At 43.0% G+C, this 14889-nt stretch overlaps 1 protein-coding gene across 1 annotated transcript; it reads left to right on the top strand.

The window, feature by feature from the left end:
• The first annotated feature begins 608 nt into the window (after positions 1-608).
• YWHAB (tyrosine 3-monooxygenase/tryptophan 5-monooxygenase activation protein beta) lies at positions 609-14451 on the top strand. The gene is made up of 6 exons (XM_005489998.2): positions 609-767; positions 8086-8386; positions 9408-9531; positions 10479-10642; positions 11991-12086; positions 12548-14451. Exons 2-6 carry the CDS (start codon positions 8093-8095, stop codon positions 12602-12604), a joined length of 735 nt encoding a protein of 244 aa, XP_005490055.1. The 5' UTR covers positions 609-767; positions 8086-8092; the 3' UTR covers positions 12605-14451.
• Positions 14452-14889: the final 438 nt, after the last annotated feature.

The raw sequence follows: 14889 nt of genomic DNA, 5'->3' as shown, positions 1-14889 counted from the left end.
AGATGCAACTACAACAGCATTTAAAGGTGATTTTGCAACTCAAAGCATTTGTGAAATTTTATTTTGAGGGTGCACAGAATAACCGCAGTGCCTGTTTTGCGAGGATATGTCCCTTTAGAATGGTGCGCTCAGGGAGGTGGCAGGGTTGCTGTCCCCGCTGATGTTTCACGGGTGCAGCACTCAGGGCCGTGCTCTAACTGGCATGGAGGCGGTCAGTCACAGGTCGGACCCGATGATTTTAGAGGTCTTTTCCAACCTAATCAATCCTGTGATTCTGTGACTACCGTGAGCTCCAGCCAAAGAAAAGGCAAGAGGTCCAGCAGTGCGAAAAGTCAAGAAAACCAGAAACTGTTTCTTTTGTTGCCGGAGAAACTGCCGTCCTTCCAGGCCGCAGCACCCCCTGCCCGGACTGCCACCCCAGCGCTTCCTGCGGCACCGGGGAGCTCCGCGGAGACAAAGAGCGGCGGGTGTCGGGCTGTGAGCGCCCCACGGGCCGTGTCTCCGGGGTTCTCCCCGCTCGGGGTGCGCTCACACGGCGGGCAGGCCCCGCTGAGCTCCGGGGCCGGGCCGGGCCGAGCAGGATGAGCCCCGTTGCCATGGTGACCGTCCCGCCAGGGCGGCGCGCGGGGCGGTGGCGCCCCCTGGCGCCGGAAGGGGCGTGTCGCGCGGCGGAAGCGGGGCCGAGCGCCGCAGGGTGTGTGCGCGTGTCCGTGCGAGCGGCCGCCGCTGCCGTCGCCTCCGCCCGTGGGATCCGCGCGCGCCGCCAGGTGAGGGCCCGCGGCCGCCATCGCGGCGGGCATCGCCACCGCGGGGCATCGCCATCGCGACCCGCGGGGCCGGCCCGCCCCGGCCTGCCCCCGCCCTGCCCGCTCCGCTCCACCCCGCGCGGGGAGCGGCAGGCCGCGGCGGGCGCACCGTGCGGGGGTCCCCGCGGGAGGGTCCCTGGTGCTGCCTCCCCGCTCCTGCGTCCCCCGGGCCGGGTAACGGTGCGACCCTCGGCCGGCGGGCCCCGGCGGGCGGCGCCGCCCCTCGGGAGCTGCCGGCTCTGCCCCGCCCCGGTGAGTCACTCGGTGCCCGGGGCGCGGCCGCGCTCACCTGGGCCCGCCCGGCAGGAAGGGCTGCGAGCCCGGGGCCCGAGCGGCGCTACCCGGAGCGAGCCCGCACCGCCGCACGGCTGGGCTGGCCTCGGGCTACCCAACGCCCGGAGCTCCGTGCCCAGCCCCGAGAGCGCAGCTGCCGTGGCCGTGCCGTGAGCCGGCCCACGTCGGTGGTCATGGCCGTGTATGAGCGCGTTAGACGGGAACAAAATGCGTTTAGTATGTTCCGATTTTGATCATTCGTGTCCATTTGGGAATAGGGATGCGTTTAGGGAAGGCTCCACAGGGAAAGGATGTTGGTTCAAGCCAGTCCCAGCCTACAAAAGGCTGGGCAGTAACCCAGATCTGGTTGTGGGTTTTATGTGAGGTAGGTATAACCAGGTGTTTATTGGGATGTTGAAGTAACAGTGGAACACAACCACTATATTGGCATAAATGCATCTCATGTAAAGATCACCATATAAATTGATGGCTTTCAGATAGATTACTTATTAATAGTTAAAATACATTTTCCAGTGATAAAAAACCACACCATGCAGCATCATAAAAGCTAAATTCCCATGGAAAAATATCAGAGACTTTGGCAATGTTTGTAATGTTTTGTATCTTCAGTGGCTGTGGGAATATTTGTGTTTTCACATGTTCACTAACACAGGACACCTCAGTCAGAAATTGTAATACTTTTATATTAAAAAAATGAGCTTTCTTTTATTTTAAAGCAATAATGAGATATAATCTGGTCTAGAAAAGAAAACAAGAACACGTGCATTTTTCTCCTTTCATATTAAAGGACTGCAAAAATATCCCCTGTATCATATTTTGTTTATTAAATGGGTACCAATAAAGTGATAGACTCGTTGCACAGATGGGCCTGGTGCAGTTTTCTCAACCTCATTATGTCAGTACCGCATGTTCTGATCTCTGCTATTTTGATGTTGAGTCGTTTTATTTTTTCCTGAGCAGGCCTGTGCCAGTATGCAGCTTTTTGTGATGCATGTGAATAAACTCGGATGAGGAGGAGCTCAGTAAATAATTATTTGGTTAATGAGGTAAAAGCTCCTGCTCTGATCCGTGTGGTATCCTAATACCAGGCATTACACTAGTGTGTCTGTTACATGGCCACATTTCTTGCCCCACCCTGTAATATAAATACTGTCAGTTTATTATTAACAAAATTGATTTACCTGTGATATGAATACATTAGTTTGGCGTGAACTTTATGCCTGGGGGAAGATTTTTTGGGGTTACTCACAATTTCCACCTGGATTCTAGCCAAAACCAATTCTTCTGGTTGGAACAAAAAGGTGTTGCCATGTGGGAATGTTGTGCTGTGGAAGTGCCAGCATGTCTCCATGCAGCTGTTCTGAGCTAAGGGCCATAGGCAGGAGCAGAGCTTTGCTTTTCAGCCTGGCATTAGGAAGAACAAGGCTGCTGTCACTAAATTTGAGATGTCCATACAATATGAGTGTCCCCACATGCTGTTGGTAGTGGTCATAGGCATTTTGTAATTCTCTACGGAGACAGAAAACCATTGAGTGTCATTTTATTCAATTTTACGAAGCAACAAGTAATGATGGCAGCAGATGGCCAGAGCAGGGTGAGGCATGGCTTTATAGAATGTTAATTTTATCTCAACATTTGCATAGAGATTTAAGCCGAAGGCCAGGGTAGATGCAGAGGAGGCTGAAGTTATGTGCTGCACAAGGTCAGCAAGAATATCACAGCTGTGAAGTCATGTTCCTTTTTCCCTCATTATGTTTGCAGGATATTTTACTGAACTTGTTATACCCAGGCTTCTGGCAGGAAGATTTTGCTGTTCAGATCTTACCAGAGCCATTCATTTTCTAATCAGTTATTTCACAACCCATGCTAGCCTTTGAGGGAACCATCCAGAGAAACACAACCAATAAAATCAAATGCCTCATACTGTAGGAAAGCAAGGAAGGTGCTTGCATTCAACTGAAAGAGTTTCACTCCATTTCGTGTGAAAAAGAAATGTTGTGAGCATTGTCCAGTTGACAGGGAATGCCATCTCCATCATGCAGCTACTTGTGTCAGCATGTGTGTACCTGAATGGTGGAGAATGATTTTCTGTTTATTTTAGAATTAATGTCCCCAGAGCTCTTACTCTCTGTAGTTATAGAACTGTAATTTGAGATACCACTCACCTCACGTGAATGTTTATTTTCAGAATGAATTGCCTGTCCAGAAATCAAATAAGGTGTGTTCACATGTTGTTGGAATACTGAACTGCAAATTCTGTACCAGTCTGCTGCTTCTTCTGTTAGAATTTGAGTGGACTTATGACTGGGAGGTATGATTGCCTCCCATTTCACCAAACCTCGCTTTGTATTCCTTCCTCACAGTGAAATATGCAGGTCTGGTAACCTGCAGCTCTGCTCAACTCGTTAGGGACCAGTATGTCAAACCAATAACTACACTGCTTTCTCACCAGTTCTTTTCTGCAAAGTGGAAGTGTTGGTCTGATAGATTCTCATGCTTGCTGTAGAGAGAAAAACAGTGCACAAAAATCAATGAATTAATTAGCATCAGAAGAACAGGTCATCAAGAGCAGCAGACTTCAGACCAATGTAAGCTTATTAGTATTGTCCTGTCAGTTCAATATGTTATATAAGCCAGATTATTTTCAGTGTCAGTTTTCATTTGATTTTTACAGACTTTAAGTACAGTTAGTTCTGATTCATTTTGGCTTTGTCCTAAAGAGCCCATAGGAATGGGAACCAATAAAGGCTACAGAGCAGATGGAATAAGTGCCAAGGAGCAAGCTGTAGTTCTCAAAATCCTGCAGTCTTTCTGAAGAGCAGTAGCTGCATGTTTTACCCCTCAGCTGTTAATGGGATGTAAACCTCCAGTTCTGTGTGTCCATCCACTCTTGAAAGATCCATGGGTGTCCTGACTCCAGGCTGGCCACACCATCCCCTTCTCACTGCATCTTCCACTCACTGAAAGATGCAGCTACAAACTAGTGAGTTTTGCAGGTCCTGACCTTCACCTTTGGTGCTTTGTGATGTGTTTCAGTCTTTTCCACACGGGTGTAAAGCTTTTCTGGAGTGTGAGTAAGCACTTACAGTGCCTGCATACACGCTCTTCTGCATTTGTAAGAGAGACTGAAAGAGCTCTAGGCTGTATGGGAGATAGAGGGGGAAAAAACTGAAAAAAAATTACATTTTGAGTGTGGGACTTCAGATGATTGAAATTTCTGACTGCTGGGCAGTGGTTGGCATTCCTTACTGTGAACAATGTCCAGCCACTTCTATTTTGAGGGCTGCTCAGTTGTGTTGTGCAGATTCTTAAGCAGACAGTGTCTTAAAAATTTGAACTATGTCAATGCATCTAATATCAGAATCTTCTGCTTAGAACAGGCAACTTTCAGGACTCCTCCATGGCTGTGATCTGCACGTCTCTGCTCCTTTTTCCATCTTCCCTCTTTTCCCTTTGCCACCATGGCATGGCTTTATCAGTGCTAGAATAGAGCGTTCCTGTCAGCCTCCTGTTCATCACCTCTGTGTGTTTTGCTCCTAGCTGCAGGTAACCTTTGGTAGATGGCTTCTGTGTGTGGCCTAGGTGTATTTTTAGCTCTAGGCTTTGCTTGTTTCAGACCGTGGCACACTGGTCCATTGTTAGAGTGTGGCTTTCATCTCCTCTCTGGGAGGGACCAGTTATAACTGATAGTTGCTTCTTTGCCTTTTCAAACATCACTCCTTTCCTTGTATCTTTTTTCCTTCTGGCAAACACTTCCCTCTTTTGGAGCTCAAGCCAGCATAGCTCTGCAAAGCTCTCTCCAAGCTTCTAACAAGGTAAGCAATGGAGAATCAAATGAGGATTTTAAGTGTTCCTTTATGCAGCATCCTGGGAAGGAAGGAATGGTAGGCTTACTGTCATTGGCAGATATTCTGGTGTGGGCAATGATTTTCTTACTGCATTTGAGTTCTGTTAAATCCATGTTACTAAATAATACTTATGTTTCATAGCAAGCCTGCTAACAGTACAGATATTAACACAAATTAATTAAAATCAACCTCTGTACACTGAATTCTTGTGTCAAAACTAAGCCAGTGAAGTACTCAGGAGCTCCATCTTTAATGATGAGTTTGAGTTTCATATATGCATAAATGACTTTCATGTGCATAAATTAGTTACTTTGCTGAGGAAAGTTGCTTGATGAGAAGCAACATTCTAATCTCTGTGCTGGTATTTTACTTGTATAATTGATATGTTAAACTGGTTTCTGGATCTCTTTTATCCATTAGGTCTTTGTGTTTTCCTTCATGTGTCCTTACATGAACCGACTGACTCCTGTGAACTGTCTTGCATCTAAATATAAATATGTCAGTGAGCTTGATAAAACAAAGTCTGCACCCTTTCAAAACTAAACTATATTGTTTGTAAACAGAATTCTTAGACCACTATTGGCAAAGTGCAGATCAAAGATAAAAGCAAGTGACTTTTCAATGACAAAATGTAAATTCAGTTGGAGCTACTTGCCTCTGCATTTCAACAAGCAGTCTGCTTCCACATAACAATCACATTCCATGAGAAGAAGAGGAAAAGATAAGATGTTTGCAGTAGAAATACTTGTAGAAGCTGTGCAGACAATGAAGAAACTAAAAGTGCTCTGAAACAGTTTTGTTTCAGTGCCCTGTTGTTTAAAGTTGTCTCTTGTAATGTAAAAAGCATTCTTCAGGTGTACTTTGCTCATATTGGGATTTTAGTGAGTGACTGGAGAAATAGCACTCCCAAATTACTTCCTGCCTTGAGCACATAGTCTGCAAATATGCTGAGTTAAGGGAATGGTTTACAAGGTTTCGAAGACTCAACAGGGAAAAATGGGAAACAGGGAAAAGTCTCTGGGGGGAAACGGTCTGATGATTTCCTTGGGCTTGTTCTGCATTGGTGCTGTGATAGCCTTTCAAGTAGGAAGAAACAAAGCACATCACAAATCCCACTTAACCTTTTCCATCATCAGGAGCTGGCTGTTTGATAAGCCTGTGCAAACCAATGGTAATATCCCCAGGGTAAAAGCTTACTGGGAAAGAGAGAACCAAATGAATCATGCCTTGCCACAAGTTGTCACACTGCTGCCCACAGTCACCCTGTCATGAAAACAAATTTGAGGGCTTTGATCTGAGGTCTGTGTGGCACCTTTCAATAGGTCCCAGAATCCACTGGTTTAAACACAGCACTTGAAATGCAGCTGAACCAGAGCCCATCTTTACTTACCAGTAAAAGATCCCTTTCCAGGAGGCTGGTTGTAATATTCCTTGTCCTTACTTTGAGTGCCTTATGACGATGGACGTATTAGAATCTACAAAGGATCAAACACAAGCAGGAGTGAGTGTGACTTGCAGATACAGAGCAGGTACATTTGGTTGCTGGGTTTACTTCAGGAACTCTAATGTGAAATAACAATTTTTTGACTAGGTATCCTGGGTGATTTGTTTTTTTGCTAAAGTGGAATATCTTCAGCTGGAGGTACAGAATGTGCTCAAAATAATTCTGTAGTTGGGACTCATCCTCAGCAGTGTGAGCAGTGTGTGAATTTGGGAATGTATCACAATTGGAATTTGGGTCTGTGTCTCATTGTCCTGTTTGAGGATTTGGTACAGGGGACTGGTTTTCCTCTGTAATAGTCTGGTAGGTGATCCTTGGAGTAAAATACAAGTTGAGCAGTGTGTGCAAGATGTTCTCCATCAGAAGCCAGTCAGACTGGAATCTTCAAAGATGAGAGCCAGGAAAAAGGCTGCAGCAATCTCTTTCAGTGTGTTGGTTCTTTCTAATAGGGCTGTAGGTGCTTCTGTAATGAACAGAAGTCTGTGAAATACAAATGTAAACTTGCTGTTCTTGTTTGGTTTTTATTCTTGTTTTAGAAGTGGTTTTTAGGCTGTAAGTCTCAGCCTTACAACTTACCTAGACAGTGAGAGCCCTGATTAGGATTTAGGAGTGGGAGAGGATAATTATGCTCGGTACTGATGAGAATAATAGTTCTGGATGTGTCCGAAATTGAACCTGGACAATTTTTACAGATTAATTTGGGTTGTCTGTGAGTTTGTGAAGTATTGAGGTCCGTTTTGATAAAGGCTCTCCTGTGACCCTGGCCCTGGGCTGTTTATTCATTCTCCCTGGCATAAGCTCTTCAGTGACCCTGTGGCCATGTGAAGTGCATTCACAGCTTTGGTTGCTAAACTGCATTATCAAAAATGATAAACAAACTGGTTCCATATAAGCATTTTGTTTTGTAGCAGTGACCATTGTGTGGGCCACATCCCAATCAGATTTTATGAATATCAATGTTATTTAAAAGGTCTTGAAAACCTGAGACTGCAGCCACCCTAGCTGTGTAGAGTCGTCCATTGTGTAAATGTTGATGCATATGCAAAATAACCCACGTTATTTTCTGGCAGAACATTATAAATGCACTTTCCATAGTTGCCAACACTACAGCTTTCCTGGGTATGGTTTATGTAAACCCACAGAAACATCTCTAACTTGCCAAAAATCTTCAGTGTCAGAAGGAGCTGTCCAGTGCTTCAGTGCTCCTAAGTAGTTGCTCTTGTACTGCAGTAGAGGGAAACAAACAACAACAGCAACAATAAACAAACAAACCTGAAAAAGCCCCAGAAACCTGGTGATTTTTTGGTTATTATCTCCCCAGCTGAGTGAGCTGTGCCTGGTAAAGGAAAGAGAAGAGCTTCATATAGAGCTGTGCTTAATACCAATATGACTTTTGCTGCATTTTGAAGAATGATGCTTTCATATCTTCAGGGTTGTCATTAGTCATTTACACATGGAAATGATACACATTTGGCAAAAGGTCAAATATATTTTTTAAAAGAAACCCTTTGCATTACTTTATTACAGTTGATAGATTTCCCCTTTATTACTGACTGTTAGATCTGCTTCAGCATGAACTTCCCTAGTGCAGACCATGGAGACATTTTTCTCTCTTTTTATTCCTCGCTCATTGCAGGACAGCCATGGATAAAAGCGAGTTGGTACAGAAAGCCAAGCTGGCAGAGCAGGCCGAGCGTTACGATGACATGGCTGCTGCTATGAAGGCTGTCACTGAGCAGGGACATGAGCTGTCCAATGAAGAAAGGAATCTCCTCTCCGTGGCCTACAAGAACGTGGTCGGTGCCCGCCGCTCGTCCTGGCGTGTGATTTCCAGCATCGAACAGAAAACAGAGAGAAACGAGAAGAAACAGCAGATGGGAAAAGAATATCGTGAGAAAATTGAGGCTGAATTGCAGGATATCTGCAATGATGTTCTGGTAATAATCCAACAGCAAAAATAACAGTAGTTAGTACTGCAGCATTCTTCAGAGAGGCTTAAGGAATTTTAGTAGTGCTGTAGACTCTGCAGCACCTTAGCAGGGGAATAATTTTGCATAGCTACATACTTGGGTCCAATTGTAGCTCCTAGGATGGAGCTAAGTCATTTAGCTTGCTTCTTAGGGAATTTGTTATAAAAGAATCTATTTTTTTTAGCAGCAAAAAGCAAACCAGGCCATGCTGAAGACCCCTGGCTCTGGCTGGAGGGGGTTCACCATGAAAACAAATTTAGATCTGGGGTGCTGACATGAGTCCTGCTAAAAGGCCTGCTGTTTAAATTCCTTAATTAATGAATGCTGATGTCCTGAGTCTTGTTTAGTACCTTTTTTTTCATGGAGAAGATGTGTAGTTCTTCTTCCAGACTGATTTTGCTCTTTCTTTCACTCAGACAGGAGGTGTTCCTTTTATTGCTGTTCCATTTGCTTAAGATCAGTCAGAAGCAGATGCTGTCAGTGCAGTCAAATCTTTTCATCTCTTTCTGAGTGCACATGTGCTGCCTGTGCCACTGTCAAACTTTTCAGCTGAAGCTGGAGATAGAATCAGTTTATTGTGGACAATTTCACAGCTCTGCATAGAATTCAAATGTGTGGCAGCAAAAGTGACCAGATGTGCTAATTTCCAAATTTCCAGCTGCTGCTTTTCATTAGTTTGGTCATGGATGTGGGTTTGCATCAGCAGGCTTAAGCCCTGATAGCCTTCAGATCCTGCAGGAGAGAATTGTGGGTAGGATCAACATAGCACATTTTCAGTCTCCATAGATTAGGCTACAAGGAGTTTATCTTTTTTTTCCCAGACTTTAGACAGCAGTAGGCAAAGAGATTAACACAGGAGTCTGCGTAAATCATGACAGAAGTCATTGTTACTGTTTGAACAGCTCATGCTCACCATTGTAACAAAGGCTCTGTTTCAGACATTATTTTTATGACTCAGGAAACACTACTTTTTTTTAATCTTTCTCAGGAACTCCTGGATAAATACCTTATTGTCAATGCTACACAGCCAGAAAGCAAGGTCTTCTATTTGAAAATGAAAGGTGATTACTACAGATACCTCTCAGAGGTGGCATCTGGGGACAATAAGCAAAGTAAGTAGAAATGAAATCTCTCTTTCTCTCTGTGGACCAAGCAGAATCAACTATAAAACCCACTTTTATTCTTTTCCCCAACATCCTGTATTTATTTGTTTTCACTGCTGCTTTGTAGTTATAAAGATAGGTGCAGTGTGAGTCACTTGGAGAAACACTACGCTGCAATTAATTGGCAGATGTTCATCAGTACAGTCAAACTCTGCCTGTAGCCTCTGACCACAGTAGCAAGTTTTCAAGCATATGTGGCAGTATAAAATTATTTTCCTGCAGAATGTAGGTTTCTTTCTCACAGAAAATGCTTAGTTTGTTTGATCTCATGTTTAAACTATGAACTCAGCTCAAGTCTTCACTGTTTACAAACTTTCCCCATACAAATATGGGATATTGGGCTTCTGGGTTCTGAAGTCATAAATTCTGAAATGGGAAAGCAGTGCTGAACTGCCTGAATTCCTGTGAGTGCCTGATGTAGTCCATGAATTGCAAACTTAGCTTGATGTCAGTATGGAGCTTATTGTTACTCATTAGCCAGGAAGGGAATGTTGGCTTTGCCCTGAAACCCCAACCTGAAATACAAAGTTCATGACCTAACTGCAGCATTTAGTTACCTCTTGTTCCCCATATGGTTTTGTCTGGATTTATTATTGATATCTATGACTTTTTCAGCTGGGCTGAAAATGAATGTTTTAAACCAGAACACTTAAGTAGAGTTTGTGTCCATTCAGATTGGTTGGAATTTTAAGTTTCTACTAAAAAATCTATTTCAGCTTTAATTGTTCAGCAAGTGGAAGGCTTTTGCATGTAAAAACATTGAAAGAAGTGTCTGTGCATAGGTAATTGCATGAATTTCTGGTGGCATGGTAGTCTAGGCTAAGAATATAATTGTTTCCCCAGTGAAGTAGAGAGATGTACTGTGTATTTATGTGGTTGTAATTGCTTCTTTGCAGCAACGGTAGCAAACTCCCAGCAAGCTTATCAGGAGGCATTTGAAATTAGCAAGAAAGAGATGCAACCAACACACCCCATTCGACTCGGTTTGGCTCTAAATTTCTCTGTCTTCTACTATGAGATCCTAAATTCTCCTGAAAAAGCCTGTAATCTGGCAAAGACGGTAAGCAGACTCTTCATATCACCAATTTTTGTGGAGGCTGAGGAGGTAATTACATGGTTACAGTAGCACTTTGTAGATGATTATGCTTTCTCATATCAAATTCCTTAAAAGTGCTGTCATAAAATGGTTGTCATTGTAGTATATTTTCAGGTAAGTTGGTTTGCTAGACTAGATTAGCTTTGGGTAAGGCTAATTTGCTACTGCAGCTGTTCCAGTGACAGGGAAGACAAATTGCCTCTGTTTAATGTCCACCTAATTCTCTTAGAACGTGTTTGTGTCAAAATTGAAAACACTTGAATTAATTTAGCAATTCTAAAGTGAAATATTTATTTAAATTGAAGCACTTAGCCAGTACATGAAGTGTTGTCTGTGTGCCAGTCTTTGTAGCCCTAAATGTCCTTGTTATCCATATGCATGTGTGCCTCTCTCTCCAGAGACCAAAAAGAGCTTTTGTGATGGGTTGTGGCAAACAAATAGCCAGTTATATTTTCCTTAGCCTTCTTCCTAAAATGGGATTAGTCTTCTAAATGGAGCTTTTTGTGTCTGTGAAAATTGTCTGGTAGTAACTTGAATAACGTGGCATTAGGTGAATATTTGTGTTCTTAATATGCATTTCAGTAAGACTTTGTAGCAAGAAGTGATGCTGTGCTGTAAAATGCTGCTGCTGTTCTTGCCTTTTTTAGTTAAAATGCTTACATCTGTTTGAAACCTGAATGAAGAAATAGCAGTTACGGCTCTCAGACTCACAGTATTGATTTTCATGTGCAACAGATGGATGGGAAGAATGGCTTTGTTAATCTCTAGTGGAACATACCTGATTTCCTCTGCTGTTTTGAAAAGAAATTGGAAACCTTCCTCCCCACTGTCGAAGTCTTGTGTTCCATTTTCTTGTCTGCTGACTCGTGTGCAATATGTATAAATATGTACTCATTCAAGTAATGGTACCTTTGTCTTTCACTACTTATTTAGACCAGGGAGACCTTCCTTTTTAATGAAAGTCCCTTTTTTGTAAATGTTGTCTTAAACCTGACTTCAAGCTATGTGAACCATTTTTCACATAGAGTGCTCTTGCCTCTTCAGTATTTGGTATTGGCATTTAGTAACATTTTTCTGGGCTTTTCTCTGGACACCCCTGAAGATTTCTGTTTTCTCCGGGCTGTCTAGGATCTGGTGCTCACTTTGTTTTACGTTTCTTCTTGTGGTGGGAAAGAAAAATACTGGAAGCTTTTTTATAGAACGTGGATAGTTTTTATAGAATGTGGATAGTAATGTGACAGATTTTAAGCTCTGTATAAGCAGAAGTGACTTCAGAAAGCTGAGTGTGAAAGGGCTGTGTTTATGTTTTTAGGCATTTGATGAAGCGATAGCAGAGCTGGACACGCTGAATGAAGAGTCCTACAAAGACAGCACCCTGATCATGCAGCTGCTTAGGGACAACCTCACTGTGAGTACCATGGGGCAAACCACTGCACTCTAGGCTGCTGCACTCTGAAGTGGGACTCAGCATCTGAAAGCTGATGCGGTTCTGTGCCGTTAAAAGCTTTTTCTGAGGCGTTAACTGCATGTGTTAACTGCGATGCTTTTTGTAACCAGACCAGCTAGACTTGCTTGTTTAAACTACGAATCACTTGTTAACTGCTGTAACAAACTCAGATTCCTTTTGTAACACAGAGTGGAGTTTGTTCTCAACAGTTTTATGTGAAACTTCTGGCTTGTGCTAGCTTCTTGCTTATCTTTTATTCATGTTCTAGTTTATTATTCTTCAGCTTTACTATTAAGTTCAGTTCTGCATTGCTCTTAGCTGAGAAAATTGCACAGCTACTACTAATTACGCTGTATTCCCCTTCCTGACAATTGTAATTAACCGTGCTTCCAGCATAAACTCGTGTTTGTATTTCCTTACAGCTATGGACGTCGGAAAACCAGGGAGATGAAGGGGATGCTGGGGAGGGAGAGAACTAATGGCTGTCACGCTTCACTATATGTTCAATGTCACCCTGTATCCTACACATAATCCCTTTGTGCGACAAGCAAAAAGAATAGTACATTGACTTTCACAACCTCAACGTAGCAAAAACTGTCTGTGGGGTAAAACCGGTTGGTTGGTGTTTTGTGTACCTAGAGCGGAGGTCGGGTATTCCAATGGCATTCCGAACTTTCCTATTCTGAACATTTACAGTTCCGATTACCGTGTTTATATTTTTAACTGAACACTGTGATGATAATAATAATAAAGGGTTTTGTGATTGCAATTGACTTTACAAAACTCTTCTTGGTAGAAAAGTAGACATCAATTATGTAACTCTGGCGAGCTTAATTTGGCACCAAAATAGTTGAAGTACAATTCTGTTGTAAAGTTGTACAGAAAGTTATAGAGATTCTATTGCGACACTGGGGCATGGAAGGAAAACAATCCAATGTATGGCATTCCAGTTAGGGACACTGCTATGAGGTAGTTGAACAGGCACACTCTGTAGACATTTGTAACCAAGTCTGAGGCACCACTTTCAGTCAAAAGCTCACTTTGTCAATCCTGTCTTTCTGGGGATGGGGTTTGTTTTGGGGAGGAGGGAAACAGGGGAGTTAGCAGCTTGATTTCCAAACTCTTTACACTGGCAGATAACTGGGGTTTGACTTCTCAAAGTGCTTTCATGCTCATACCACATGCATGACTAAGCCCCTTCCCACAGCAATAACTTTTACCTAGTTACAATTTAGATATTCTTCAGTAGTAAATATTCTTGGTTCGCTGCCATGGACTTGCAATAGGAGAAGATTCAATTTTTTGAATGGCCTTATTAGTTTGAATGATACCATGAAGTGATCTGCCACTTTTGCATTACTTTACTCTTAGGTAAATCAAAATCCCCATGGTATTCCCATTCTCAGTTTATCCTGAAAACTTTTAAAATAATCCACTGAGCCATCTTTTAGTTCACTTTATTCTCCCACTGGACTCTGTTCATCCTTGACCCTTTCACCTGTTTAAACTCCATTAAAGCAGTTTTGGACTCCCATATGCATCATCCTCCCATATACATCTTTGGTTCCTGGTATGTCAGAATGGTGGATGAGGCCTGCACCTCACCAAGGACAGATTTCTTCCTTGGGTGTTCAAGAGCTGCCAGTGCTGCTGTGTTCTTCAGCTCTTGTCTGCCATTCTTTGGTAGTACCAGGAAACTGGCTCAAGTACTGGCTCAAATATTCAGGATTTCCCATCTCGTACTGGAATGCAGACCTGCACATCTGTAATGCTTGTAATATTTGAGCTCCAAATGTCCTCACCTTGTCATGTTTCAAACATGTCCCATTAAACAAAACCTAGCAAGAGTTGCGTGAACAATGCAGTGGAAAAGATAAGGAATAGTCACCTATCAGTCCCGTGGTATCATCCCCTGCCTTCACATTCCACTTAGGTATAGGATCCATCTGTTTGTCCATCTGTCTGCTGAAGAGAATTTCATGCACTGATTTTAAAACTCCCCTCTACTAGCTGAACAAATTGTGCAGTTAATACTTGGCGCTTGATAAATGCAGTAGTGAATGTGGAACCGAGCCTGTCTGTATATCTGGTAGCTCTTTTCGCTTTGTTTTTACTGACCAGTATTCTGCCTAAAGTTTGCTTCTGTGACGGTTATATTGCCTAGCACACACGTGGTTGTGAGAATAGTATAGCAAAAAGAAATACCTGGTTATTGATGTACTAGATTTGTGTATGTCTTTTAAACAGTTCTAGTTTCACCTTACACAAAATAATCAGGAAAGTGTAAAAGAATTCAAAAGTGAATAATAAAAAAAAAATTTTATCATTTGGTTGTCTGTTGTCTTTGCTATAGTAGTGCCGAAACCTGTGGTAGTAAAATCACCACTTGTACTCATTTTTCAGTTTGTGTGAGTTGATTCATGGTTTACAAATACTGAGTTACTCATTCCTTTAACGAGAGACTTTCCCACACACCCTCCCAGATTTGGAGGAGAAAACACTGTTTCTCTTCTTTTTCATCAAGGGCATACTTGGAATACATTGCCATTGCAGGGCTTAAATGCAACTCTGAATAACTATTTAACTTGCCCCGAGTCATTGCATATTGTGAGGTCAAACACACTGTAAATGAGAAAAGCCAGTTGGTTACATTCAGAGATTTTTCTTGGGAATCTTTTAAATACCCACTCTGTCCAGAGGGCTGGCCTCACCTCTGCACACACAGCTCTGCTTGTCTCACACTGGGCTGTGCTAAAGGAGCACC

This window comes from Zonotrichia albicollis, chromosome 17, assembly GCF_047830755.1.
Source record: "Zonotrichia albicollis isolate bZonAlb1 chromosome 17, bZonAlb1.hap1, whole genome shotgun sequence".
NCBI classification, from domain to species: domain Eukaryota; kingdom Metazoa; phylum Chordata; class Aves; order Passeriformes; family Passerellidae; genus Zonotrichia; species Zonotrichia albicollis.
The sequence above is the reverse complement of the archived record's forward strand: the minus strand, read 5'-3'. Positions and strand labels throughout refer to the sequence as shown.

Bases quoted from the DNA above. Each gene is read 5' to 3' on its own strand.
- YWHAB (XM_005489998.2), top strand. From the start codon at position 8,093: ATGGATAAAAGCGAGTTGGTACAGAAAGCCAAGCTGGCAGAGCAGGCC. The intron at 8,387-9,407 runs GTAATAATCCAA...AATCTTTCTCAG, and splicing joins ATATCTGCAATGATGTTCTG to GAACTCCTGGATAAATACCT. The intron at 9,532-10,478 runs GTAAGTAGAAAT...GCTTCTTTGCAG, and splicing joins ATCTGGGGACAATAAGCAAA to CAACGGTAGCAAACTCCCAG.